Source organism: Callithrix jacchus, chromosome 1 (genome assembly GCF_049354715.1).
Source record: "Callithrix jacchus isolate 240 chromosome 1, calJac240_pri, whole genome shotgun sequence".
Classification (NCBI taxonomy): Eukaryota; Metazoa; Chordata; class Mammalia; order Primates; family Cebidae; genus Callithrix; species Callithrix jacchus.
In genome coordinates this window covers 173380101-173406772 of record NC_133502.1, presented here as the reverse complement: position 1 = coordinate 173406772, position 26672 = coordinate 173380101, and the positions used below count along the sequence as shown (strand labels likewise).

Below are 26672 nucleotides of genomic sequence, written 5' to 3'. Positions count from 1 at the left end.
TGCTTAAAGGATTTGAAATTTCCTTTAGCTAATGGAAATAAGTTCAACATATTGTATACCTGAATATTGCTAAAAGAGTAGATTTTAAGGCTGGGTGTGATGGCTCATGCCTGTAATCCCAGCACTTTGGGAGGCCAAGGCAGAGTGGATCATTTGAGGTCAGGAGTTCAAGATCAGCCTGACCAGCATGATGAAACCTCGTCTCTACTAAAAATACAAAAGTTAGCCAGGCGTAGTGGTGCATGCCTGTAATCCCAGCTACTCAGGAGGCAGGAGAATCACCGAAACCCTGGAAGCGGAGACTGCAGTGAGCCGAGATCACGCAATTGCACTCCAGCCTGGGTAACAGCACAAGAGTCCATCTCACACACACACACAAAAAGGGTAGATTTTAAGTGCTCTTTCAAAAAAAAAAAGATAAGAAATGTGAGGTAATATATATGCTAATTAGCTTGATTTAGCCATCTCACATTGTGTACACATATCAAAACGTCATGTGAATCATAAACACATACATTAAAAAAAGTTTCTTTCTGCAGTGTGCCAAACAAATGAATGCATACACTTTTTGTCAACAAAAACTTAAAAATTTTTTTATTTGTTTAATCTTTTACTTTTTAAAAGATTAAAAAATTTTAAACTCTTAAAATATAAAATAAAAAACCTAAACATTTCCATTATCCAAAGAAAAATTTTTTTCTGTTCTTTTGTTCTCTTTTTAAAAATTTTATTTCATGGATCACTTGATGTCGGGAGTTCGAGACCAGCCTGCTCAACATGGTGAAACACTGTCTCTACTAAAAATACGAAAATTAGCCAGACATAGTGGTGCATGCCTGTAATCCCAGCTGGTCAGAGGCTGAGGCAGGAGAATCACTTGAACTCAGGAGGCAGAGGTTGCAGTGAGCTCTGATCACACTACTGTACTCTGGCCTGGGCGACAGAGTCAGACTCTGTCTCAAAACAAAACAAAGACCAATAACAATAATAATAATAAAATTTCATTTCAACAGTTTTTGGGGAACAGGTGGTTTTTGGTTACATGGGTGAGTTCTTCAGTGGTGACTTCTGGATTTTGATGTTATCTGTCACCTGAGCAGCATACACGATATAGCCAGTATGTGGTCTTTTATCCCTTACCCCCTCCCAACCTTCTCCCATCCAAAGAAAAATGTAAATATGTGACATTTCCTTCCTTTTCTTTTTTCTTTGCAATGTACATTCATGCAGACATACTTTAAAAAGCTGTGAGTATACAGTTTTATGTATCCCATTTTTAGCCTCCATTGAGCAATTTCTCTCATCATTAAATAGCCTTTTAATGATGTGCTTTCAAGGTTCTGCCAGAGCGGTGGACAGCTGTGCCCTTGTGTGTATGTCACCAGTCCTCCCACGTCAGCCCTTCACGTTATTTCCAGTTCTCTGACATTAGAAATAAGGCCCTGATCCAACGATTTAAGCTGCAGCTGTTGTTCCCATTGCTGGTGGATCCTTCAGGAAAGATTCCTAGAAGTGGAATGCACTTGGACCAAAGCAGGACAGGGTTTGAAGGATTGTCACCACAGAGCCAAGATCCCTTCGGAAGTATGGGATCAATGACTTCACAAGGAAGATTTCTACCATGAGACACAAATCAAAACTATAAATGCTGACATCAAAACAGGGCCAGTGACTGGACACAGGAAATAAAGAGATAGAAATAGTTGCTGGATTTGATGATGGCATTCTAGGTGACGTTTTAAGAATTGGTTGAAAATACTACCTGGGCCGGGTACTGTGGCTCATGCCTGTAATCCCAGCACTTTGGGAGGCTGAGATGGGGGGATCACCTGATCTCAGGAGTCAGAGACCAGCCTGGTCAACATGGTGAAACCCTATCTCTACTAAAAATACAAAAATTAGCCAGGTGTGGTGGTGGACACCTGTAATTCCAGCTACTCAGGAGGCTGAGGCAAGAGAATCACTTGAACCTGGGAGGCAGAGGTTACAGTGAGCTGAGATCATACCATTGCCCTCCAGCCTGGGTGACAGAGTGAGACTCTGTCCAAAAAAAAAAAAAAAATTTTGTTGCCTCCCAGGTTCAAGTGATTCTCTTGCCTCAGCCTCCCGAGTAGCTGGAATTACAGGTGTCCACCACCACACCTGGCTAATTTTTGTATTTTTCGTAGAGAGGGGGTTTTTCCATGTTGGCCAGGCTGGTCTCAAACTCCTGACATCAGATGATCCACCTGTCTCAGCCTCCCACAGTGCTGGTATTACAGGTGTGAGCTACCATGCTCAGCTATAGAAAGCATTTCTTACCTTGAGGGCTGCACAAAAACAGTCTGTGGGCTAGATTTGGGTACAGGCAACAGTTTGCCGACCCCTGTGAGGCTCACTCACCTTGGCTGGAGATTTCTGGACCTGAAGGTGGCTCAGTAGGCAGGAGACTGGTGGTGGGAGTCGGGGTGGCGGCGGTGGTGGTGGTGGCAGGGACTGAGGTGGGAGTGCCAGGAGCCAAGTCTACTCCCTCTGAGGACCTGGGCTTAGCCTCATCCTGCTTTTCGGAGTTGGGTTCGCCCTCTACCTTGGGCGGCACTTGCTCCAACCAGGAAGTCCCCTGAAGGGCATTGTCTGCAGAGAGAAGACCCCATGCTCACACTCCAGCACCACTGGCTGTGGTGTGGGTCTCCCTTAGGCCCACTGGACTCCCAGCAGCTCAGGGACCCTCAGGGAGTGGAGGGGGTGAAAGGTTTCAAAGTGGGAGGCAGGGAGGACTTCACAGTCAGGGCTCTAAACTCAGCAGGGTGGCCTCAGCCAAGTTCCCCTGCCTTGCTGGACCACCTCTGTGAACTGAGAGTCATGAACCCACCATGCTGGACTGTGGTGTTGATGTCAGAAAAATGTACATAAAACATGTGCACAGATCCCAGCAACTATGAGGTGCCAAAAAGGAGATCCCTTTCTTTCCTATGCATTGGGCAGTTTTACCAGTTCTCTCATTTCCTAGATTCAATTCTAGAGAGAAGCTCTTGTTCCCATTTCACAGGCCTGCTTCTATTCCTCTGCCGTGGGAAATGCAGCTGCTGCCAGGATCAAATGCAAAGGCATGAATGAAAGTGCTTAGAAGGCTGGGTACAGTGGCTGGTGCCTGTAACCCCAGGACTTTGGGAGGCTGAGGCAGGTGGATCACTTGAGCCCTAGAGTTCAAGACTAGCTTGGCTAACATGGCAAAACCCTCTCTCTACTAAAAAATAGAAAAAATTAGCCAGGTGTGGTGATGGGTCCCAGTTACTAGGGAGACTGAGGCGGGAAGATCACTTGAGCCCGGAAGGTCAAGATGGCAATGAGTCATGATTGTGCCACTGCATTCCAGCCTGAGTGACAGAGTGAGACCCTGTCTCATAAGAAAAAAAAAAAAAGAAAGTGTTTAGAAAATTATGACACTGACTGGGCGCGGTGGCTCACTTCTGTAATCCCAGAACTTTGGGATGCTGACGGGGGCGGATCACCTGAGGTCAGGCGTTGGAGACTAGCCTGGCCAACGCAGTGAAATCCGTCTCTATTAAAAATACAAAAATTAGCCGGGCATGGTGGCATGTGCCTGTAATCCTAGCTACTTGGGAGGCTGAGGCAGGAGAATTGCTTGAATCTGGGGGGCGGAGGTTGCAGTGAGCTGAGATTGCACCATTGCTCTCCAGCCTGGGTGACAAGAACGAAACTCCATCTCAAAACAAAAAAATTGTGACACCAGGGAGACAAAGGAGTGGTGCTGTTATTACTATGATGGTCTGGGGCCCAGGGGACTCCCTGGCAGCTGGGGAAGGGGCTCAGAGACCCCTTGACTTGAGGACAATAACCTGACTTCATTTATTCCCTGTTTGGGGCTTCCTTTTTGCATAGGTCCTGCTGTGGGCAGCCTGGAGAAACAAGAGGGCTCTGACAGGAGCTCTGGTGGGGACGGGGGTTATCCCCCTGGTCAGGAAGGACCATAGGGAGGCCTGGCCTCGGCAGCCTGCCAGGGGAGGGTGCCTGTTCCCACAGGCCTTGCTGGCAGAGTCAGATGCCTGCAGCTGTTTTCAGGCAGTACCCCAGCCAGGGGTCAGAGGCTCTGTGCCATGTCCAGGCCAAGCTGGCAGGGCTTGGGCCAGCAGCTGGGACCAGGTGCTGAGGGAAGAGGCCCCTGAGTCCTGAGAGGCCAAGAAACAAGAGGGATCTCAAAGGAGCCTGGTCCCTGGCTGTTTCACCTCCTTGTGCCCCTTACACACGGACTGAAAGGAGGGCTTTGCAGGAGGAGGTGGTTCAGCAGGATCCAGGAAGGGAAAAGCAGGTTTGGAACACCCCTCTGGAGCATCAGAAGAGAGCAGGCATCTGGGGAGGGTGTTAGTGAGGGAATCAGGAACTACAACCCATAGAGACAGCTCAGAAATTTGGGGTGTCTTGAAACTTTTGCCTCTTGTTTGCCAGTTACTTTGTCACCCTTCTCTGTGAGCCAGCAGGGAGCTGCAGGAAAAATACAAGAGTCTAGGGGCTTTTCCTTGGGGATCTAAGAAGAGAGAGGAGCTGGAGAGGAAATGAGAGGAGCCCCAAAAGCCCTGGTCACTTCCCAGGAATCCTGTATTCTCCTGCCCCAACTGTGGCAGCTGCCTGGTCACAGGGATTTTTCCCACTAGGCTATGAGATCTGTGGGGGCAGGGACTGTGTCTCTGCCATTCCCTGTCACCTGGTCGGAGTGGACCTTCAGCTCATCTTCAGATGCAAAAAGCAAAGTCCAGTGAAGGTGAAGACAGCTGCAAATACTGGAAAGCAATCCAGTGGCCCTCAGCTTGGTTCTGTGATTTCATCCCAATAGCCCCCTGAGTGGGGTGTTATCTCCATATGTGGATAAGTAGAGAGCACCCAACAGGTCATCAATGGGTGGAACTGAATCTGGGGTGGTCTGACTGCAGAGAAGATGAGGGGATTCCTAGGAGGCATCCATTCCCCACTTCCCAGGGTCCCCATTCCCCGCTACTCACCTGCCACTGCCTCGGTTACCTCCTGCCTGCCCGCCTTGTAGTAGGTGAAGCCCCGGATCACAGCCTGCTGCTGGGCCAGGGCGCGGGGCTTGGCTGTGGGCTGGAGGAACCTGCCCTTGCCGCTCTCCTTCCTCAGCTTCTCCACCTGCAGCAGCTTCTCCTTGGGCGGTTTTGGGAGGCCTCTGTCTGCAAAATTCTTCTGTACGCTGCCATACTTGCTGAGGTCCTTGCTTTTTCCTCCAGCTGTGTCCTGGGGGGGAAGAGAAGTCTCAGACTTGAAGGACAGTAGAAGCGATGTTGTGGGGAGTCCTGGGGGCTCAGCACATGGGGGCTGGAGGTGGTCATGTTGCCCCAGACCCTGCGTCCCAAGCGCTCATGAAGTCACAGCTTTCCTTTACCCCGCCCGCCATGGTGGCTACATCCATGACTGATTTGCTTCAGTTTCCTCTACAGCTCTCTAGCTCCCTCATAGGCTTGAGGTCTACACCCAACCTCTAGGCTATGCCGTTTCTAACGTTTTGTGTTTTGTTATTTTCACTTCCTATTGAAATGCCTCTGATGCTGGCTTGGCACAAGAACATAGGGCCTGTGACATCACCCATTGTTAGGCAGGAACTCCAGCAGATACGGCAAGTACAGTAGCTGGGCGCCTTCTGCACCATTGCCAAAACACGCTTCATTCTCGCCTGTGGAATTGGCACGGGAATGGGCAGGAAGCCATCTGGGGGCCAAGGCACAGGCTTCCTAGCCACTTTATCAGCATCTAGGTGGTTCCAGTTGCAGACACAAATGGCCCCATTATCATAATGTCAGCAAAGGAGCCCAAGACGTGGAAAGGAAGAGAGGAAGAGGGTGGGCTCGGCAGTCACGCAGACCTGGCTGCCAGTCCCAGCTCTGCCACGCCCTCTCCAAGTGACCCCTCTCTGTGCATCTGCCAAATGGGCAGGGGTCACCCCTTCTCTCAGGTGACTATGGGTTTCACTGACAATGTCTGTGAGAAAGTCAAGTTTAAAGTAGGAATTCCACAAATATCAGCTCCCTTCTTCAGCCACTCACCAAAAACAAGGCCACTGTGAACAAGGGTATGGCTTGTCTCTTTCCCAGGGGCGACTGGCTGGAGGGGCCTGAATGGGGTTGAATCCAGTCTGCACTCCATTCGCCAAGCCACATACCATAGCGTATGTCCAGCATAGGCAGGAGCCTCTGTGCCACTGGCCTACCCAAACATGGTTGTTCTTTCTCATTGATCTGGTCAGAGGGAGAGCCAGCTTTGCAGTTCGTCTGCCTAGAGGGAGGACGTTGATCACATTTGCACGCAGGTGTGTCAGCTGTCATGTGTGGCTCTGCCTAGTGACGGATGCAGTGGCTCTGCTCACTATGCTCTGAGCTTGGAGGTGGAGCATCTGGGTGTTGGCTGCAGGAATTCATTACCCCAGAGCGGGTTGGGTGAATGGTTATCAGTCTGCAGGGGTCCCTGAGGCAATTGCCCACCTTCCCCTGAGCAGGCTCAACCCAGCCAAGGGCCCAGCCACAGCAGGAGAGGATAGAAGCGGATTTGCTGCAGCCAGCCTGGTCTCTAAGGGCCAGGCAGAGAGCACTGTCTCCACAAACTTGTCCCCACTAGTTTCAAACTTGGGAATGAGAAGATTGCCAAATACCTGGCTTAGGGACCAGCCCCCTTGGCGGGATCCCCAGTTCTGTCCCCATTCCCTAGGCTGAATGTGCTCACTGCACAGCAGGTACCTCCTGCCCCTCACCCTGCCAGGGACTCTCTGGCTGTGCCAGCCCTCAACCCATCCTACAGCCCCAAACGAGCTAGCCCTCAGGGCCAACGTCCTGGCACATGAAGCTCCCAAGCCCAGCCAGCTCTGGCCCCGTGATCAGAGCTGGGGACTCACCTGGGCCTTGCTACCAGAGCCCGTAGTAGGGGTGTTGGGGGCGGCAGCGGCGGCGGCATCCTTCTGCAGCAGCTGGAGGCCCAGGCGAGACAGCTCCTTCTTGATGCCCAGCATGATGGCGGAGTGGTTCTCATAGTGCCTCAACTGCTCGCTGAGGTGGCGCATGCTCTCCTTCACCACCTCATTCTCCCGGCTCAGGTTGGCCCTGATGCTCTGTGGAGGGGCAGGATTGGAGGTCTTTCCTGGGCCAGCTTCCTCTGAACCCCCAGGCTGGAGGGACACCCCTGCTTCAGTCATTAGGCTTTGCTGCCCAGTCCCCTGAATGGGCTGAGGGTGGCCCCATCGAGTATGGGCTGGAAAAATAGGCTCCAAGAGACCTTGTATTTATGAACTTTTAAAATTAAAAACGTGAAGGAATTAAAAAAATAGATAATACATGTGCATGGTACTAAATTAGAAAGATATAAACAGCTATAAAAATGTCACCCTCCCACCTTTACTTCTCAGTGCCAACAATTATTATAGGTTTCTTGCATATCCTTCTAAAAAGAGTCTGTGTATTTAGAGGAACATATGAACACATGTACACATATACACATGCATACATACACACACGTACACACACATGTACACATACACGCATGTTTTTCTTTGCTTTTTTGCTGAACAGCCTATTCTGGGATCCAACGCATATCTGCATATATAGTGCTCCCATGCCTTCTCATGGCCACATAGTATGCCATCACTTGAGAGGCTATAATTTATTTACCCAGTCCCTTATTATTTATTTATTTATTTATTTTTGAGTAGCTGGCACTACAGGTACCCACAACCAGGCCCGGCTAATCTTTTGTATTTTTAAAAAGAGACGGGGTTTCACCATGTTGGCCAGGCTGGTCTTGAACTCCTGGCCTCAAGTGATCTGCTCGCTTTGGCCTCTCAAAGTGCTGGGGTTACAGGTGTGAGCCACTGTGGCCGGCCATCCAGTCCCTTATTCATGGCTACTTTTTCTTTTTTCTTTTTGTGATGGAGTCTCACTCTGTTGCCCAGAGCTGGAAGGCAGTGGTGTGATCTCAAGGCACTGCAACAACCTCTTCCTCCCGGGCTCAAGCGATTTTCCTGCCTCAGCCTCCTGAGTAGCTGGGACTACAGGCGCATGCCTCCACGCCTGGCTAATGTTTGTATTTTTAGTAGAGACGGGGTTTTGCCATGTTGGCCAGGCTGGTCTTGAACTCCTGACCTCAAGTGATCTGCCCGCCTCAGTCCTACAAAGTGCTGGGATTACAGGTGTGAGCCACCATTCCTGCCCCTTATTGTTAGTTACTTAAGTTGCTTCCAATCTTTGGCTACTTTAAAATAATTGTATACATAATACATAAATACCTTCTGTTTGTAAAATCTTCAAACAATGTAGATGGAGTGAAGCCCTTTGGGGTTTTGCGGAGGGTGAATCTCTGCTCCCTCCAAGTCTCCAACTTCTCTCCTGGGCCGTGTGGGCTCCTCTCCCGGGACTGAGCCCTGCCTATACTCCCAGGCCTGTTCTCCTTCCCTGCCTCATCTCCCTTTGCTGGGGCTCTGGCTCCCTGCCTACCTTTAGCAGCTCCCACACCAGCTCCTGGATCTAATCCTGGTTCTGAATCCTGCTAGGAGCAGACAGACTGCTTAGAACCACAATGCCCCCTGCTCTGTGAACCTCCTGCTCTCTAGCGGTCTCCTTGAGGACTTGGAAACCTGGGGGGCCTGGCAGGTATCAGTACCAGGTCCCCAAAGCTCCAATGGATGTGAGATTCTTTCACCTGAGTCTATTTTTCAGCTAAAGCAGGAGAGACAGGAGTCAGAGGCAGAAAGTACCAGTTTGGTGAGAAGCTGCAGAGCAACAGAATTATGGGTCCAGAATTTAATTTATAGAAATTGTTACAGAGGAAAAGATAACCTAAAAGTAAGTGACATCCAGTCAGCCCTGGGTGACTCAGGTTCAGGGACCAAGAGGCAGCAGGCAGGAATTGGATACCCTTGAATTCAAATCCTTGCTTTCTACTTCCTGGGTGGGCAACTTTGGGCTAGTAACTACTTCTGCGAGCCTCAGTTTCCCTGCCTGTAAAATGGGCTAAATGGCAGGGTCACTGTGAGGACCAGAAAGCCTATGGAATATGAAAGTGCATTTTAAACTAGATTCCAGGGGTCAGGTGCAGTGGCTCATGCCTGTAATCCCAGCACTTTGGGAGGCTGAGGCAGGAGGATTGCTTGAGCCCAGGAATTTAAGACCAGCATGAGCAACATGGTAAAGCCCCATATCTAGAAAAAATACAAAAAAATTAGCTGGGTTTGGTGGTGTGTATCTGCAGTCCCAACTACTTGGAAGGCTGTGGTGGGAGGATCAGTTGAGCCTGGGGGGTTGAGGCTGCACTCTACCCTGGCCTACAGAGCGAGACCCTGTTTCAAAAAATCAAACAAAAAAAAAAAAAACACAAAAAAAACAAAACAAAACCAAAATAACTTGATTCCAGTGATGACAGAAGTCAAAGTGTATGACTGATTTTTCAGCCTCTTCACTACTGACATCTGCCACACAGTGGTTGGCTTCTGGGGACTGTGTATTGCAGGGTGTTCAGCAGAATCTCTGGCCTCTAACCAGTAGAAGCCCAGTAGCATCCATCCTGTCCCCCGCCTAAGTTGTGACAACTAAAAATGTCTCCAGCTATTGCCAGCTTTCCCCTGGGGGCAAAATCATGCCTGGTTGAAAACTGCTGGTGTCAGGGAGGGGAGCAGAAGGAAGCTGAGACACCGAGTTACTGCTGACCCCCAGGAGTTTCTTCCCTTTGGCAGAGAAAGCCAGCCTCTCCTGAGTGAGGCTGTTCTCTCCACCTCCTCCCAGGGGGAGCAAAAGCTTTTTTCATTTTTAATTTTTACATAAGGTTATCACTTAGTAAACCATGGTTAACAGAAGCGTAGCACAGATAATTCGATACAGAAAATAATTAAAAAGCCATTTCTCTGTGGCTGTAGAAACCCTGGTTTGATTCAGGCCTAGCAGATGTATACCCTCCAGATTGTTTGGCTCAGAGTTACATGAAGTGGGTTAACATTCCCTGAGGTGACAAGAGGAAAGATCAAAGGAGAATAACTTCAGAGCCAGCAACAGGAGAGCCTGGCATGTACCAGCTGCCCAGGAAATACTGGCGCACAGAAGAAATTCACCAAGTGTCAGCTTTCTCCACTGCTGTCGGGGACATGGCCAATAGTAGGTACCTATCAAACACTTTTTGAATTACTTAAAGACACTGTGATCCCAACTCTGGGGTGAGGAAAGGGTTAATCTCCCACCCTGGGGCACAGGATGCCCAGGTGCCCCCTCCCCCTGAAAAGGAAGCTGGGAAAGGAAGCCCCCACACCCACTCCTGGCAGTTGTATGTCCCGAGACTCCCAGTGGCTCCCAGCAGAGGCCGGATACAGGAAACAGGCGGAGGTGAGGCTGTGCCAGCAGAGATGCAAACCTCAAACCTGCAGCTTGGACCCCTGTGCTCACCCCACTCTGTCCTTGTCCCCAAGGGCAGTCCTGGTCCCCTGCCCAGTCTTATAGCACATTCACCCTGACCAGGGCAGGACGTGTAGCACCTCTGCCTCCACAGCAGCTGGGCACGGGCCTAGTGGGTTTGGTCAGTCCTGCCATGTTGTACCAACCCAGGGGGCACTCTAACAAGGTATCTTATTTTTTATTTTGAGACAGTCTTGCTCTGTCACCCAGGCTGTGGCACGATCTCAGCTCACTGCAACCTCTGCCTCCCAGGTTCAAGCAATTCTCCTGCCTCAGCCTGGGTAGCTGGGATTACAGGGGTGAGCCACGGCACCTGGCCACTGAGTAGCTGGGATTACAGGTGTGTTTCACCATGCCTAATTTTTGTATTTTTAGTAGAGACAGGGTTTCGCCATGTTGGCCAGGCTGGTCTCAAACTTCTGGCCTCAAGTGATTCGCCTCCCTCAGCCTCTCAAAAGTGTTGGGATTACAGGCATGAGCCACTGTACCCGGCCACTGAGCCATTATGCCCAACCACCAAGGAATCTTGTTTGAATGGTACCCCCAGAGTTTTGAGTCCTGATCTTGGTGCACTGAGGCCAACTGCAAGTTCCCACTCCCTCTGTACCCCTTTCATACAACCAGCAGGTGCCTCAGTTTCTCCACCCAGACTTCAGCTTCCTGGAGGCCCTTGAGCCAATTAGAGCTCTTCCCCAGAGGCTGGCTCCTGTGGCCCGCGTTTCCCTCCCCCAACTCCTGGCTGGAGGTCAGCTTCCCATGGTCACCAGGGTGAAGTCTGGATTTCCTGGGCCCTCTTCGGACAGTGCCCTCAGCCCCCAGTACCACACTGGCCTCTGGCAGCAGCCCTGCCCTTACCTCTTCCAGTGTGTTCATCTGGGAGGCCACCTTGTGAACGTAGGCGTGCACCTTCATCAAGTCCATGCTGTACAGGGTGCCCTCCAGGAGATCCACCATGGACTGCAGCTGCCCGGGGAAAGGGGATGGTTAGAGAGTACAGCACGTGGCCGGCTAGGCACAGAGGGTAAAAGGAGCTCCGCTGCAATTAGGAACTCCAGAAGCTGGGCCAGGCATGGTGGCTCACGCCTGTAATCCCAGCACTTTGGGAGGCCGAGGTAGGAGGATCACCTGAGGTCAGAAGTTCAAGAACAGCCTGGCTAACATGGTGAAACACCATCTCTATAAAATACAAAAATTAGCCAGGAATGGTGGTGTGCACCTGTAGTTCCAGCTACTCGGGAGGCTGAGGCAGGAAAATCGCTTGAACCCAGGAGGCGGAGGCTGAGGGAGCCGAGATCATGTCTCTGCACTCCAGCCTGGGTGACAGAGTGAGGCCCTCTTACAAAAGTAAAATAAAATAAAACAAGAAAGAATTCCAGAAGTCCAGAGCCTCAGAGTGGCTGGCATGGGCCCTGAACACTCACCAGCCCCAGCCTGCTAATAACCACAAGAAAAGCCGCAGGTCCATCTTCTGAGCCCTTACCATGTGCCAGGCACTGTGCTGCGGGCTTTAATGAGTTATGCCAATTAATTGTTGTAACAGTCTCATGAAGTGTGTAGTGAGCACTGGCGGAGCTGGTCTGAATCTTCTGAGATCCTTCTTACTGGTTTTTGTGCCCATCCCTGGCTTCCATGTGCCTGCTGTCCATCTGTGACTCTCTTCAGAGTTGCTTTGCCCCTAAAGTGCCAGGGAGTAGCCATCTTCCTGCAGCTGCCCTGAGGCAATGACCTACTGGCATGAGCATCTATACTCGTGGCTCACTAGCCCCAGTGGAGATGAACTGAGCCATTGTCCCTCCTCCAGAACTCCTCTGGGGATGTGACTGAGGCTGGCACTTTGCCCAAGGCCACATTCTCACTTGGATGCCCTCTTCTCCCCATCCTGCTTCTCCCACTTCATTGCCAGTTTCTCAGGAGAGTATTTTCTTTTTTTGTTTGTTTGTTTTTGAGACAGAGTCTTACTCTGTCACCCAGGTTGGAGTGCAGTCACATGATCTTGGCTCACTGTAACCTCCACTTCCCGGATTCAAGCAATCCCCTGCCTCAGCCTCCTGAGTAGCTGAGATTACAGGTGTGTGCCACCATGTCCAGCTAATTTTTGTATTTTTAGTAGATACAGGGTTTCACCATCTAGGCCAGGCTGGTCTTGAACTCCTGACCTCGTGATTCGCCCACCTCGGCCTCCCAAAGTGCTGGGATTACAGGTGTGAGCCATTGCGCCCGGCCTTGTTTGTTTTTCAGACTCTGTCACCCAGGCAAGAGTGCAGTGGCACGATCATAGCTCACTGCAATCTCAAACTCCTGAGCTCAAGCGATCTTCCTGCCTCATCCCCTGGAGTAGCTAGGACTACAGGTGTGCACCACCTTGCCTGGCTAAGTTTTTTATTTTTTGTAGAGATGAGATCTTACTATGTTATGCCAGCTGGTCTTGAACAATGAACTTCCCACCTTGGCCTCAAGTGATCCTCCTGCCTCAGCCTCCCAAAGCACCAGCATTAGAAGGATGAGCCACCACGCCCAGTCCAGGAGTATTTTCAAAATAAATCACTTGCACATGAATCTCTGGCTTCAGAGCCTGCCTCTAGTGGCCCACACTAACACCAGGTATGGACAACTTTCACCCTCATTTTACAGATGGAGAAGCTGAAGTTTAAAGGTGGGGAAGTGACTTGCCCAAGGCCACCCAGCTGTTCAATGGTGGAACCAGAAGCAGAACCTGAATTCATATAAATCCACATCTCTTTCCCAACACTTACCCAGCAGGGGAGATACCACGATCGCCGTCTCTTTCCTATCATGCTTTATGGCTACTGTCTCCTGGTCAGATGGGGAAACAGCAGCCAAGAGACGGGGAGGGCCTTGCACAACAGGTCAGCAGCAGGACCTGAAGCAGCCACTGGGTCTCCCTGGCCCAGCCCAGGGCTCTGCCCTACAGCCACCACTCCCCCTCTTATCTCTGTCATGCCTCATTAGGATATGACACTCCCTCCAGATGGCCAAAATGCCAGTGTCAGGGAGATGTTGGCACAAGGGGCTGGTTGGGAAACCAACCTTTCCTGGCTTCTTGGGAAGGGCAGTTCCTGGGCCCCACCCTCCCGTTCAGCCCCACCCTGAGCCTTCCGGCATTTCCCAGGGCCTGCAGAGGCCAGTGCTCCTGTCTGGCCCTGGCTGGCTATTTCCAAAACAGTTTTACTCCTACCTTCCCAGGGGGTACTTAAACTGTTTTAAGCCAGGGAGCTTTTCTTTGAGCAGAAGCTGATCTCTAAAACAGAGATGGTGGGCAGAGGGGTGGGGTGGTGGTAGAAGGCTCTGCTGGAAGCAAAGATAGGCTCAGAGGCTTCTCTGCTCTCCCACAACCTTGCTTTGGCCCCGAGGGTCTGGATGGGACCCCTAAGGCTCTATGGAACACAGTTTGAGAACCATACACACGCTTCTGTGCCTCAGCTTTCTGCATTGAGAAATGGGGCAATAGGGCCGTGGTAAGGAAAAGTAGCGTCTGGCCGGAGTTCAGCACTGCGTGGACACAGAGAGGGCTTCATGAAGCCCAGCAGCACTGAGTGCTCCTCCCAGGGGTACGCGGGAATTTCCCAGCTTCACGCTCCTGCCTTCGTGGCTACCAACACGGGCTTTGGCAAGGGTCCCTCTCCCTCAAGATGACTCCCTGTGGCTCCCCACTGCCCACATGTGGCTTCTCATTTCCTGAGGCTGGCATCTGACCCCTCTGTGATCTGCCCCTGCCACCCTCCTCCAGGCCAGCAGGTGCTTACTCAGTCGGGCACTGAGGACAGTGATGAGCAAGACAACGTGGGGCACCCCGGTCCCTCACAGGCTGCCAATGACACACAGTGACACCTAGGTCCAGAATCAGGGGCACAGGTAGTGACACATAGGTGCCCAGATCATTAATGATGGGTGCTGATCTTTTCTGGGCATAGGTGTGGATCAGGAAGGAATGCCAGGAGGAAGTTTTGTTTGGGCTGAGCTCTGTAGGAGGAGCACTAATTAGGCAAAGATGCCCAGAAAAGGACATGCCGAGTAAAGGGAGCAGCCTGTGCTGTGAACAGGAGGAGAAGAGAAATGTGGCGTTTGCAGCCATGCCACTCAACGTGTGATCTGCTGACCAGACACTGCTTAACACCAGCCTGCAATACAATCATTACAGAAAGTGGGAGGAAGTTTTCAGGAACTTTTGTAGCCCCTTGACAGAGCTATTTTATATCTGTTGACCCTCACAATAAAACACTAGATTTATCTGTGCATGTCCGGCTTGCTTTCTCTCTGTTTCTTTCTGGCTTGCTTTTTAAAATTCAATTTAAATTTTTTTTTTTTTTGAGATGGTGTTTCACTCTTGTTGCCCAGGCTGGAGTGCAATGGCATGATATGGGCTCACCGCAACCTCCACCTCCCGGGTTCAAGCAATTCTCCTGCCTCAGCCTCCCAAGTAGCTGGGACTATAGGTGTGTGCCACCATGCCTGGCTATTTTTTGTATTTTTAGTAAAGATGGGGTTTCACCATGCTAGCCAGGATGGTCTCGATTTCCTGACCTCGTGATCTGCCTGCCTCGGCCTCCCAAAGTGCTTTTTTTTTTTTTGAGATGGAGTTTTGCTCTTGTTACCCAGGCTGGAGTGCAATGGCGCCATCTTGGCTCATCGCAACCTCCGCCTCCTGGGTTCAAGCAATTTTCCTGCCTCAGCCTCCTGAGTAGCTGGGATTACAGGCACCCGCCACCATGCCCAGCTAATTTAGTGCTAGGATTGCAGGTGTGAGCCACCCCACCCAGCCTGGCTTGCCTTCTCACCTGCCTTCCTTCCTTCCCTTTTTTTTTTTTTTTTTTTTTGACAGAGTCTTTCACCATGTCATGTCACCCAGGCTAAATTGCAATAACACTGTCTTCACTCACTGCAACCTCCACCTCCCAGGTTCAAGCGATTCTCCCGCCTCAGCCTCCCAAGTAGTTGGGATTACAGGTGCCTGCCACGATGCCTGGCTAATTTTTTATATTTTTAGTAGGGACAGGGTTTCACCATGTTGGCCAGGCTTGTCTCGAACTCCTGATCTCAGGTGATCCACCTGCCTCGGCCTCCCAAAGTGCTGGGATTATTGAGCCTGGCCTGCCTCATTCCATTTTTCTAATAATTCATTTGTATAGCATTTTACAAAAATATTGGTTCTTGACAGACCTTCAATCTTTTTTTTTTTTTCTTGAGACAGAGTCTCACTTTGTCACCTAGGCTGGAGTGGAGTGGCTCAATCTCAGCTCACTACAACCTCCACCTCCCATTTTCAAGCAATTTTCCTGCCTCAGCCTCCTGAGTAGCTGGGACTACAGGCATGTACCACACGCCAGCTACTTTTTTTGGATTTTTAGTAGAGATGGGGTTTCACCATGTTGGGCAGGATGGTCTCTATCTCTTGACCTTGTTATCTGCCCACTTTGGCCTCCCAAAGTGCTGGGATTACAGTTGTGAGCCACTGCACCCGGCCCAGACCTATAATCTTTAAAAAACTGGCCTCCCTGACAGGCAGCTTGAGAAGCGCTGTGCTATAGGATGTCACAGGCATTGGTGTGGCCAGAGAATAGAGAAGGCCAGTGCCACACTTACCCCACTTACCATCACCCAGAAATGCCCTCCTTTCCTTTCTGCCTGAGGGACTCCTACACATCCTTCAAGGCCCAGCTCTATCCTTCTATCCCCTCCTTGGGACTCCCACAATCCCTGGGATGTCCCCTGGCCCAGCACTGATCACATTGCCATTACTGGGGTCTGCAGCTGTGTCCTCACAAGCCTGGGGACCCTTCAAGGCAGGAGCCGTGTCTGGTCCCATTAGGAAGAAAAAGGAGTGGGGAGGTGACAGGCATCCTCCAACTCCTAGCCAAAACAGGGACAGTAGTTAGGCTACTCAAAATGTGGTCTTTCCTACTGCAGTCATGCTGCTGAGGACAAGCAGCAGCCGAAGTTATTAGCTTGAGGGAAAGGCTGGGATAGAGACAGGGGTGGGATATAGGGTAGGTGCCCCAGCCCCATCCCGTGGGCTCCCCTTAACCTCCTCCCTTGGGGGATGCTTGCAGAGTTTGTCCTGCTGAGGGAGGGGGAGCCAAGTTGAACAGGAACCCCCAGCTCTGTCTTCTACTGCCTCTGCTGCCTGCTCCTCTTATGAATCTCTGAAAGTGTACCCACTCCTACCCCTGGGGTATCAGTGAGGCAGCATATCCTCTCTTCCTCCTCCAGCCCCACCTGCCAGGTCAATCCCCCATCACCCTCCCCCAGTTCTGCGGATCCAGAGCCCCGTGGCAGCTGTGCACTGAGAAGGCCCAAGGGACTGTGGGCTCCTGGCTGAGAAAGCGGTCTCATAACCCTTCAGTGGGCAAGGGACAAAGTAGAGAATTCCTGGGTTCAAATCTTAATACATGGCTCATGCCTGAAATCCCAGCACTTTGGGAGGCCAAGGCAGGTGGATCACTTGAGGTCAGGAGTTTGAAACCAGCCTGGCCAACATGGTGAAACCCCATCTCTACTAAAAATTCAAAAAAAATTACCCGGGCATGGTGGCGGGCACCTGTAATTCCAGCTGTTTGGGAGGCTGAGACGAGAATCACTTGAAAGGGGAAGTGGGGCAGAGGTTGCCCTGTGATTGTGCCATTGCACTCCAGCCTGGGTGATAAAGTGAGACTCTGTCTCAAAAAAAAAAAATCTTAGTACTGCTTAGAAGCTGTATTATCTTAGACAAGTCACAGGCCCTCTTTGGGCCTCAGATTCTCCCACTAGTAAAGCTGGTAGCATATGTCCCCTCTCCAGAGGGGTGTAGCAAAGATTCAATTAGCCAAAAATTAACTTAGCCTGTGTTTATGAATAGCTTTGCGTGTCCTCATGTCAAGCAGGTGTACACTTCAGTCATCGAGAAGTTGACTTGAGCAGAAATTGGGTTTATTCCTGTAACTGAAGACTGGCCATGGGCCTGGGTGCCTTAAATCTGCAGGGTCCTAAGTGAGACCCAGGGAGACAGAGTGATCCAGGGACTGCCAAGCTATCAAGATGCGACTTTGCTTAAAATTCATTCCCCACAACTCCCCACCCAGTTTTGAGAACTTGGCATCCATTCAGGCATTACAAAAACCAAACTAAAGTTGAATTTAAAGAAAACATTTTTAGCCAAATGTTGGAAGACAGTTCTTCATGGATGTCTTGCTTTTCTGGGTGACTTGCTGCAGAAGCATTGATTGCCTCTGCGCTGAGCCATCTAGCTGCACAGTTGAGAGCCTTAGAAAACAGAGATACTGTTTCCTTTCAGACGAAAGGGCAGGCATGCTTGGTGCCCATTATAAAAGACTCAGATTCTCTCTCCAGTCGCAGTGGCTCACGCCAATAATCCCATCACTTTGGGAGGCTGAGGCAGGCAGATCACAAGGTCAGGAGTTCAAGACTAGCCTGGCCAACATGGTGAAACCCCGTTTCTACTAAAAATACAAAAATAAGGTGGGTATGGTGGTGTGTGCCTGTAATTCCAGCTACTTGGGAGGCTGAGAAGGGAGAATTCTTTGAATATGGGAGGTGGAGGTTGCAGTGAGCCGACATCATGCCACTGCACTCCAGCCTGGGTGGCAGAGTGAGACTCTCTCTCAAAAAAAACCAAAACAAAACAACTCAGATTCTCTAACCTTGGGGCTCCTCACTGTAACACACCTTATTATACATGCAGGTGTTATCTCACCCTCACTGCATTAGCCCATGGCAATTGGAGCTGGGAAAACCAGTGTAAGAAAATGTAGATTTGCTGCAATAAAGTCCTTTGTCTTTGAACCAGGAGGCTGCATCTTCTGCCAGCTTCCATTAAACTGGAAGGCTAACTTGTTAGCTTACAAGTAGGGTAAGATTTCAGACCTTTCACAGTTTCTGACACCAAACAGGCAAAATATATATAGTTTGGGAGAAGTTATAAAAGAAAAACATATTTTCAAAAGACACCAAACTGGAAAGGTGCAATTGCTCGCTCCTGTAACCCCAGCATTTTGGGAGGCTGAGGTGGGAAGATTGTCTGAGCCCAGGAGTCTGAGATCAGCCTGAATGACACAGCACGACTCCATCTCTACAAAAAATTTTTAAATTAGCTGAGCCTGATGGTGTGCACCTGTGGTCCCAGCTACCTGGGAGGCTGAGGTGGGAGGATTGCTTGAGCCTAGGAGGTTGAGGCTGCAGTGAGCTGTGTTTGCACCACTGCACTCCAGCCTGGGTAACAGAGCAAGACCCTGCCTCAAAAAAAAAAAAAACAACCCAAAACAAAAAGACACCAAACAATCCGGTTCTTTACAAAACAGAAGACAGGAAAGCAAGGTGGTTTAGAACTCATGCTCTGGACACCCAGGACCTGGGTTCAAATCTTAGCTCCACCAGACCCACTGAGCACCTAACTGAGCATAGTACAAATGGCATGAAGGTGCCCACTGGCTGTGGGGACTGAGATCTATCCCAGACATGTCTGACCAAGCCGTGGGTCCTGGTGGGGGGCCCTGGTATGGGGGTGTTTTGCCCAGAGGTGGTGCCTCTTTTCATCTTCCTATGGGGGGCTGAGGGTTTCTTGTTTTTTTTTGAGACCAAGGCATGAGTCCTGGTGGGGGCCCTGGTATGGGGCTATTTTGACCAGAGGTGGTGCCTCTTTTCATCTTCCTATGGGGGGCTGAAGGTTTCTTGTTTTCTTTTTTTGAGATGGAGTTTTGCTCTTGTTGCCCAGGCTGGAGTGCAGTGGTGCAATCTCGGCTCACCGCAACCTCCACCTCCCAGGTTTAAGCAATTCTCCTGCCTCAGCCTCCTGAGTATCTGGGATTACAGGCACATGCCACCATGCTCAGCTAATTTTTTGTATTTTTAATAGAGGTGGGGTTTCATCATGTCGACCAGGATGGGTTCGATCACTTGACCTCATGATCCACCCGCCTCAGCCTCCCAAAGTGCTGGGATTACAGGCATGAGCCACTATGCCCAACCCCTCTTGTTTTTGTTTTTTGTTTTTTGAGACTGAGTCTCACTCTGCCATCCAGGCTGGAGTACAGTGGCACGATCTCAGCTCACTGCAACTTCTGCCTCCCAGGTTCAAGCAATTCTCCTGCCTCGGCCTCCTGAGTAGCTGGGATTATAGGTACCTGCTACCATACCTAGATACTTGTTTGTATTTTTAGTAGAGACAGGGTTTTACCATGTTGGCCAGGCTGGTGTCAAACTCCTGACCAGGCCAAACTCCTGACCTCAGGTGATCCACCTGCCTTGGCCTCCCAAAGTGCTGGGATTACGGGTGTGAGCCACCATGCCCAGCTGAGGGTTTTTAATTTGCACAAAAGTATGGCATAGGTTGGAGGCTGCCTGTCATTATGTGAGGTTGGGCAAGTTACCTAAGTTCTATCAACCTTGGTTTTCTCACCTTCCCATGAGGAGATGATCCTATATTTCACAGAATGGTTTCAGAACTCAGAGAAGGCCAGGCATGGTGGCTCTCGCCTATAATCCCAGCACTTTGGGAGGCAGAGGAGGGTGGAACAAAAGGTCAGTAGTTCAAGACCAGCCTGGCCAATATGGTGAAACCCCATCTCTACTAAAAATACAAAAAAAATTAGCCAGGTGTGGTGGTTGGCGCCTGTAGTCCCAGCTACTCGAGAGGCTGAGGCAGGAGAATCACCTTAATTCGGGATGTGGAGGTTACAGTGAGCCGAGATCGCACCACTGCACTCCAGCCTGGGGGACAGAGCAAGTCTCAAAAAGAAAAAAACAAAAAGAACTCAGAGAAGGCCAGGTACAGTGGGTCACACTCGTAATCCTAGCACTTTGGGAGGCCAAGGTGGGTGGGTCGGTTGAGGTCAGGAGTTCAAGATCAGTCTGGCCAATATGATGAAACCCCATCTCTACTAAAAATACAAAAAAAGTTAGCCAGGTGTGGTGGTGCACGTCTGTAGTCCCAGCCACTCGGGAGGCTGAGGCAGGAGAATCACTTGAATCCTGTTGCAGGGGTAGAGGTAGCAGTGAGCTGAGATCATGCCACTTCACTCCAGACTGGGCAACAGAGTGAGACTCTGTCTCAAAAATAAATAAAAAAAACAAAACAAAATCAAAACGAAGTACTGCCACAAAATTTAAATTTAAAATATAGCTAGGTGCCGATGGTTGAATTGGTTTGGGTAAAATACAGGATACTGGAATAGGTGATAAACTAGCAGAAAAATCCTGCCTCTGTCACTGGCAAGAAGTGGCTTCCCCTTAGGGAGCCTCAGCTTCCTTATCTGTAAAATGGGGTGGTCACAGCACCCGCCTCGCCGAGTATGTGGAATTTTCATTGGCAGGACAGCAGTCTCCAGCTCATGATCGGCCCTTACTCCCTCCATCACCCCACCATATCTACCTTGAGGAGCTCGGGTGCCTGCTTTTTGAGTTTCTCCATCTTCCACTCATTCTCACAGGGGTTGAGTGAGGAGGGAGGTGCAGTACAGGAGCAGCGGCAGTCAGTGCCCGAGCTCACGGTCTCCACTGTGTAGAAGTCCTCCACGCGCGCCCGCCCGCTGCGCACCCGGCTGCACGCGTCCTTGCTCAGGGGCCGCATGATGCACTTGCAGCGGCAGTCAGAGCCCTCCGAGGTCATCCTCACCTGGTCCAGGTCCCCAAACACCTGTTGGGGGTGGCAAGGGGGCTCCAGTAAGTTGCTGGGCAGTCCAATGGCAGGGAGGAAGGGAGAGATGGCAGAAGCCAGATAGCCAGCCAGCCTTTGGATGAGGGTGTTTGGTGGGTGGGAGGGGTGCAATTAGAGGTGGTGGAGGCCTTATAATAATAACTCTGTGTGTGTGTATTTGCGTGTGTGTGTGTGTGTGTATTTTTAAAGACAGGGTTTCGCTCTATTGCCCAGGCTGGAGTGCAGTGGCCTGATCATGGCTCACTGCAGCCTTGACCTCCCAGGCTCAAGTGACCCTCCCACCTTAGCCTCCCTAGTAGCTGGGACTACAGGCGTGTACCACCATGCCCATATAATTTTGTAAAGATGGGGTTTCTCAGGCTAGTCTTGAACTCCTGCGCTCAAGTGATCCTCCCTCTTCCATTTCCCAGAGTGCTAGGATTACAGGCATGAGCCACCATGCCGTCTTTTTGTTTTGACTTGTTTTTTTTTTTTTGTAGAGAGAAGGTCTTGCTGTTTTGCCCAGGTTGAAACAATGTGGTGGGGTTATAGCTCACTGTAATCTCAAACTCCTGGGCTCAAGCAATCCTCCTGCATCAGCCTCCCAGATAGCTGAGATTATAGGTGCGAGACACCACGCTCAGCTAATTTTTAAATTATTTGTAGAGATGTGGTCTCACTATGTTGCCCAGGCTGGTCTTGAACTCCTGGCCACAAGTGATCCTCCTGCCTTGGCAACAAAGCACGTTCTGGGATTACAATATGAGCAGGCTCACCTGGCTCGGCAATTTAAATATTAATGGTCCTATGAAAAAGTATGGAGATTCCTTAATAAGTTAAACAAAAAATTCCCATAAGACCCAGTCATCCTACTCCTGGGTATATACCCAAGAGAATGGAAAACGGGTATCCAAACAAAGACTTGGAAGTCAATGTACATAGCAGCATTATTGGCAGTAGCCACGAGGTAGAAACAACCCAAATGCGCATCAGCTGAATAGAGAAATATTATACAGCCACAAAAAGGAGTGTAGGGCTGGGTGAGGTGGCTCATGCCTGTAATCCCAGCACTTTGGGAGGCTGAGGTGGGCAGATCACTTGAGGTCAGGAGTTCAAGACCAGCCTAGCCAACATGGTGAAACCACATCTCTACTAAAAATACAAAAATTAGGTGAGTGTGGTGGCACATGCCTGTAATCCCAGCTATTTGGGAGGCTGAGACAGGAGAATCGCTTGAACCCGGAGGTAGAGGTTGCAGTGAGCCGAGATTGCGCCACTGCACTCCAGCCTGGGTAACAGAGTGAGACTCTATCTCAAAAAAAAAAAAAAAAAAAAAAAAGGAATGGAGTACTGATTTCATGGTACAACATGAATAAATCTCGAAATATTATGTAAAGTGAGAGAAGCCAGACACAGAAGGCCACATATTTTATGATCCTATTGATATGAAATGCTGTATCGAGGAGAGGCAAGTCCATAGAGACAGCAAACAGATTATGGGCTTCCCAGAGTTAGAGGGAGAGGGAAATGGGGAGTGCTGCTTAACTGGCATGGGGTTTCCTTTTGGGGTGACAAAGATGTTCTGGAACTATTAATAGATAGTAGTGATAGTTGCATGATACTGTGAATATACTAATGCCACTGAAGTGTATACTTAAAGATGATAATTTTTGTTATGTTTGTTTTACTATGATAAAAATTATGAAGACCTTTTATTGAGCACCTACATCCCAGGTTTCACATGCATTGTACTTTTAAATAACACCTCTGGCCGGCAGCAGTGACTCACACCTGTAATCCCAGCACTTTGGGAGGCCGAGGCGGGTGGATCACCTGAGGTCAGGAGTTCGAGGCCAGCCTGGCCCACATAGTGAACTCTCATCTCTCCTAAAAATACAAAAATTAGCTGGACATGGTAGCAAATGCCTGCAGTCCCAGCTACTTGGGAGGCTGAGACAGGAGAATCACTTGAACCCGGGAGGCAGAGATTGCAGTGAGTAGAGATCGTGCCACTGCATTCTAGCCTGGGTAACAGAGCAAGACTCTGTTTCCGGAAAAAAGAAAAGAAGAAGGAAAAAAAAACTACCTCTGTGTGTGTTAGGGAGGTGTTGTGACCTTCAAAGCCTTTATCATGGCCTTCAAGGCTCATGTGAGTCAATACTCTCCCTTGAACTGCTCCTTATTGCCCTTCCCTTTCAGCAACTCTCTCCACTCCAGCCTCAGGGTTTTTGCATATGCCATACCCTCCCCAGAAACTCCTAACCCCTAAGATTTCCATGGCTCACTCCCTTCTATCACTTAGTTCTCTGCTCACGTCAACTCCTCTGAGAAGCCTGCCCTGACTGCCCGCCTCCTGTTACTCTTTATCCTCTCATTTAGTGGCCTGGTTTTCTTTACTGCATCTATTACCACCTGAAATATGAGACCTGTTTTTGTGTACATTCTGTCTCTCCCATGCCACAGATATCATTAGAGGGAGGGACTTTGTCTCATTTCCTCCTATATCTTCATAATAGTGCCTGCCTGGCCTGCAGTAGGTACTCTGTAAATATCTTTTGGATAAATAAGCCTGCATTTTGCAAACATGCTAGAACACAAGGTTAAGAGCATGGCATCTGGAGCCTCAATGAGATTGTAGGCAACTTAATATTTCTGTGCCTGTTTCCTCATCTGTAAAATGGGCTTTGGAATCATGAGTTTGTTGTAAAGATTAAATGGCTTGATACAAGTAAAGAACAGGGCCCAGCACATATTAAGTGCATCTTAAGCATGAACTGTTATTATTATTATTATTTTGAGACAGGGTCTTGCTCTGTTACCCAGCCTGTAGTAGAGTGGCCTCATCACAGCTCACTGTAGCCTTGACCTCCTGGGATTAGGCGATCCTCCCGCCTCAGCCTCCCAAGTAGCTGAGACTATAGGCATTTGCTACTACATCCAGCTAATTTTGTATTTTTTGTAAAGATGGGGTTTCCCCATGTTGATCAGGCTGGTCTCAAACTCCTGGGCTCAAGTAATTCTCCCACCTCAGCCTCCCAAAGTGCTGGGGTTACCAGCATGAGCTACTGTGCCTGACCCCATTGCTTTTTCTGCAGGCTGTGGAGGCACAGGGGAAAGTAAGAGGTGGGAAGGGTGGGGAGGGGAGAAGGGTGTCTCTGGATGGAGGCTGTGTCCTGGGCTCTCGGTGGGTGAAGTGTACTCTGGGCCATTTCCCCTCCGCCTATGAACATCGACAGTCAGGCTCAGGGTCCTGTACATTCCTTGGCCTCTGTTAGCGCCCTAACTCTGCCTGTCCTTCAAGACTCCTGGGTTCCCTTCCCTGCTCTGCTGGGACCCCTTGCCACTCCACCCACTCCCCCAGATGGGGTCAAGAGCCTAGCAGGTAGATGTGGGTGTGTTCTGTGTGGCCAGGCCAGGGAAGCCTCCTCCTTGGGAGCCACCCATACTCCCAACACCCACCCGTACCAGCAGCTGCCTCCACATCGGACTGTGACATTCCTTCCCTCCTCAGATGAGGTGCTACCTCCTGATGGGGGCAGCCAAGGCCCTGACATGGGCCAGGAGTTGGAATAAGGCCTGTGCTCCCAGCGCTGGCTGCCAGGCACCCAGGCAGGGTCCCCTTTCCTGTGACTGCTACATCCAGTGCTTGGCTGGAGAGCAGCAGAGCACCAGGGGGAAGAGCCAGACCCAGGCTCAAGTCCCAGCTCCCACACCTCCTCCCTGTTTGGCCTTGACCCCTCTGAGCCTCAGCTTCCTCCTCTGTAAAATGGGAGAACCACAGTCCCTTGGTCATAAGCTCATGGTCTGAACAGAGACAATGCATGCAGGGCTTTGGCATGGAACCTGGCACAGAACAGCTGCTCTCTAAGGGGTACCTGCCATCAAAATCACTGCTGATAATGCTCCCTGCCATTTGCTCATTATTTTCTACCTCTCTGTGCTCTTATCATAACCCCATCTTAGAGAGGAGAAAGCTGAGCATCAGAAAAGACTAGGGGCTTGCCCAGGGTCACACAGCATGGCCTGACTCCAAAACTTGGTTTACATGTTGCCCCTCCCATGCCCACCCACAGTCACCAGGAAGGGGCTTCTCCTGAGCAACTGAGCTGGAACAGATGATCTCTCCATAGGCCCTGGGCTGGGCCCTGGGGGGTGTAGAACCTGGGGCTCCTACTGGTCCCAGCCCCCTCTGCCCTTGGCAGGAAGGCTGGAGTTGTGCCAAGCAGGAAAGCACCTGCCTTGGTCCTCATCTCTCCCTGCAGGCTTGCTCAGCACACATGGATGCCAAAGCCCCCAAAACTAGGAGTGGTTTGTGCTTAAAAAAGTACCCAGGTATTTGCAAGGAAATTCCACAGTGAGATGAAGGTATACTCGAGATTTTTCTGCAAAGAGATGGATGAGTCTGGCTAGAGTGGAGGAGAGGGCATTCAAGCTGTGAAATGTTCCAGCAACTGAACAGGCTCAATTTGTGTCATCTTTTTTTTTTTTTGAGACAGATTCTTGCTGTGTTGCCCAGGCTTGAGTGTAATGGTGCTGTCTCAGCTCACTGCAACCTCTTTCTCCTGGGTTCAAGTGATTCTCTTGCCTCAGCCTCTCGAGTAGCTGGGATTACAGGCGCATGCCAGCATGCCTGACTAATTCTTTTATTTTTAGTAGAGACGGGGTTTCACCATGTTGGCCAGGCTGGTCTCAAACTCCTGACCTCAGGTGATCTGCCTGCCTCAGCCTCCCAAAGTGCTGGGATTATAGGCATGAGCCACCATGCCTGGCCAACTTGTGCCATCTTGAGGTTAGGTCTGCCCTCTTTCCTCACAGCCAGCCCAGCCTCACCATGAGGCAAAGACCTCCCTGAAAGCACAGTGCCAGTTGGGCACCTACCCTTGGATGCCCAGAGGTACCCCAAACTCAATCAATGTAAGACCGGACCCAGCATCTTCTCCCAGCCCCGTGTCCAACTACCCTCCTGCCTAGCCTGGATCTCTGAGCCTCCCTCTTACCCTGGACAGTCGTTGTGTTCTTCTGACCTTTCATCCTAAATATCTCTGACCTTGGCCTCCTGCTCTCCGCTCTACAGCCACAGCCCAAGTTGAGGCCACATTAACTGCTGCCTGGACAATATATCAGCTTCCTCTGTTGGATGAATCTCCCAAAAGCTCCTCTTTGGTAATCTACGTTACTTTTGCTCCACAAACCTCCATGGATCCCTATTACCTGGATGAGTTCTCAACTGGGGGCCATGTCTGGGGGTGTACCTGGGAGCTGCAGGTGTCTGGGCCCTCCTCCAACCCTATGATTCAGACACTTTCTGGCTCCCCCAGGCTACCTGGATGCTTCCTAGAGGCTCCAGAGATCCAACTACTCAGGCTCCCTCTGTCTAGGATTTTTGAACAACCCCCAATCCAACTCTTTTGATCCTCAATGTTCAAGACCATCAAATGGGGAGGGGCCGCTGAAGCCTCAGAGTGTTGGCAGAAGGGATGTGTAAGATTCTGCATGTAAGTGCTTGGCACATGGCTTGGCACACATGATGCTCCTCAAAGCTCTGCCCCAGATGCCCCAGCCAAAGGGAGTGTTGGTTTGAGACCCTCCTTGCAGAG

At 50.3% G+C, this 26672-nt stretch overlaps 1 protein-coding gene across 5 annotated transcripts in view; it reads right to left on the bottom strand.

The window, feature by feature from the left end:
* Nucleotides 1-26672, bottom strand: part of OLFML2A (olfactomedin like 2A) — a 42222-nt gene that overhangs the window by 8054 nt on the left and 7496 nt on the right. For 3 of the 5 annotated variants that reach the window (XM_078326741.1, XM_002743306.5, XM_035257208.3), the window contains exons 2-6: nt 20812-21075; nt 11286-11393; nt 6896-7108; nt 4998-5247; nt 2383-2613 (exon numbers count right to left, since the gene is read on the bottom strand). In XM_078326741.1, the coding sequence (XP_078182867.1) occupies nt 2383-2613; nt 4998-5247; nt 6896-7108; nt 11286-11393; nt 20812-21048 (1039 nt within the window). In that variant the 5' untranslated portion in view covers nt 21049-21075. Of the gene's footprint in view, nt 1-2382; nt 2614-4997; nt 5248-6895; nt 7109-11285; nt 11394-13183; nt 13326-20811; nt 21076-26672 lie in introns of those variants that run through there. The other 2 variants (XM_035257222.3, XM_054243680.2) reach the window with 2 other exon arrangements.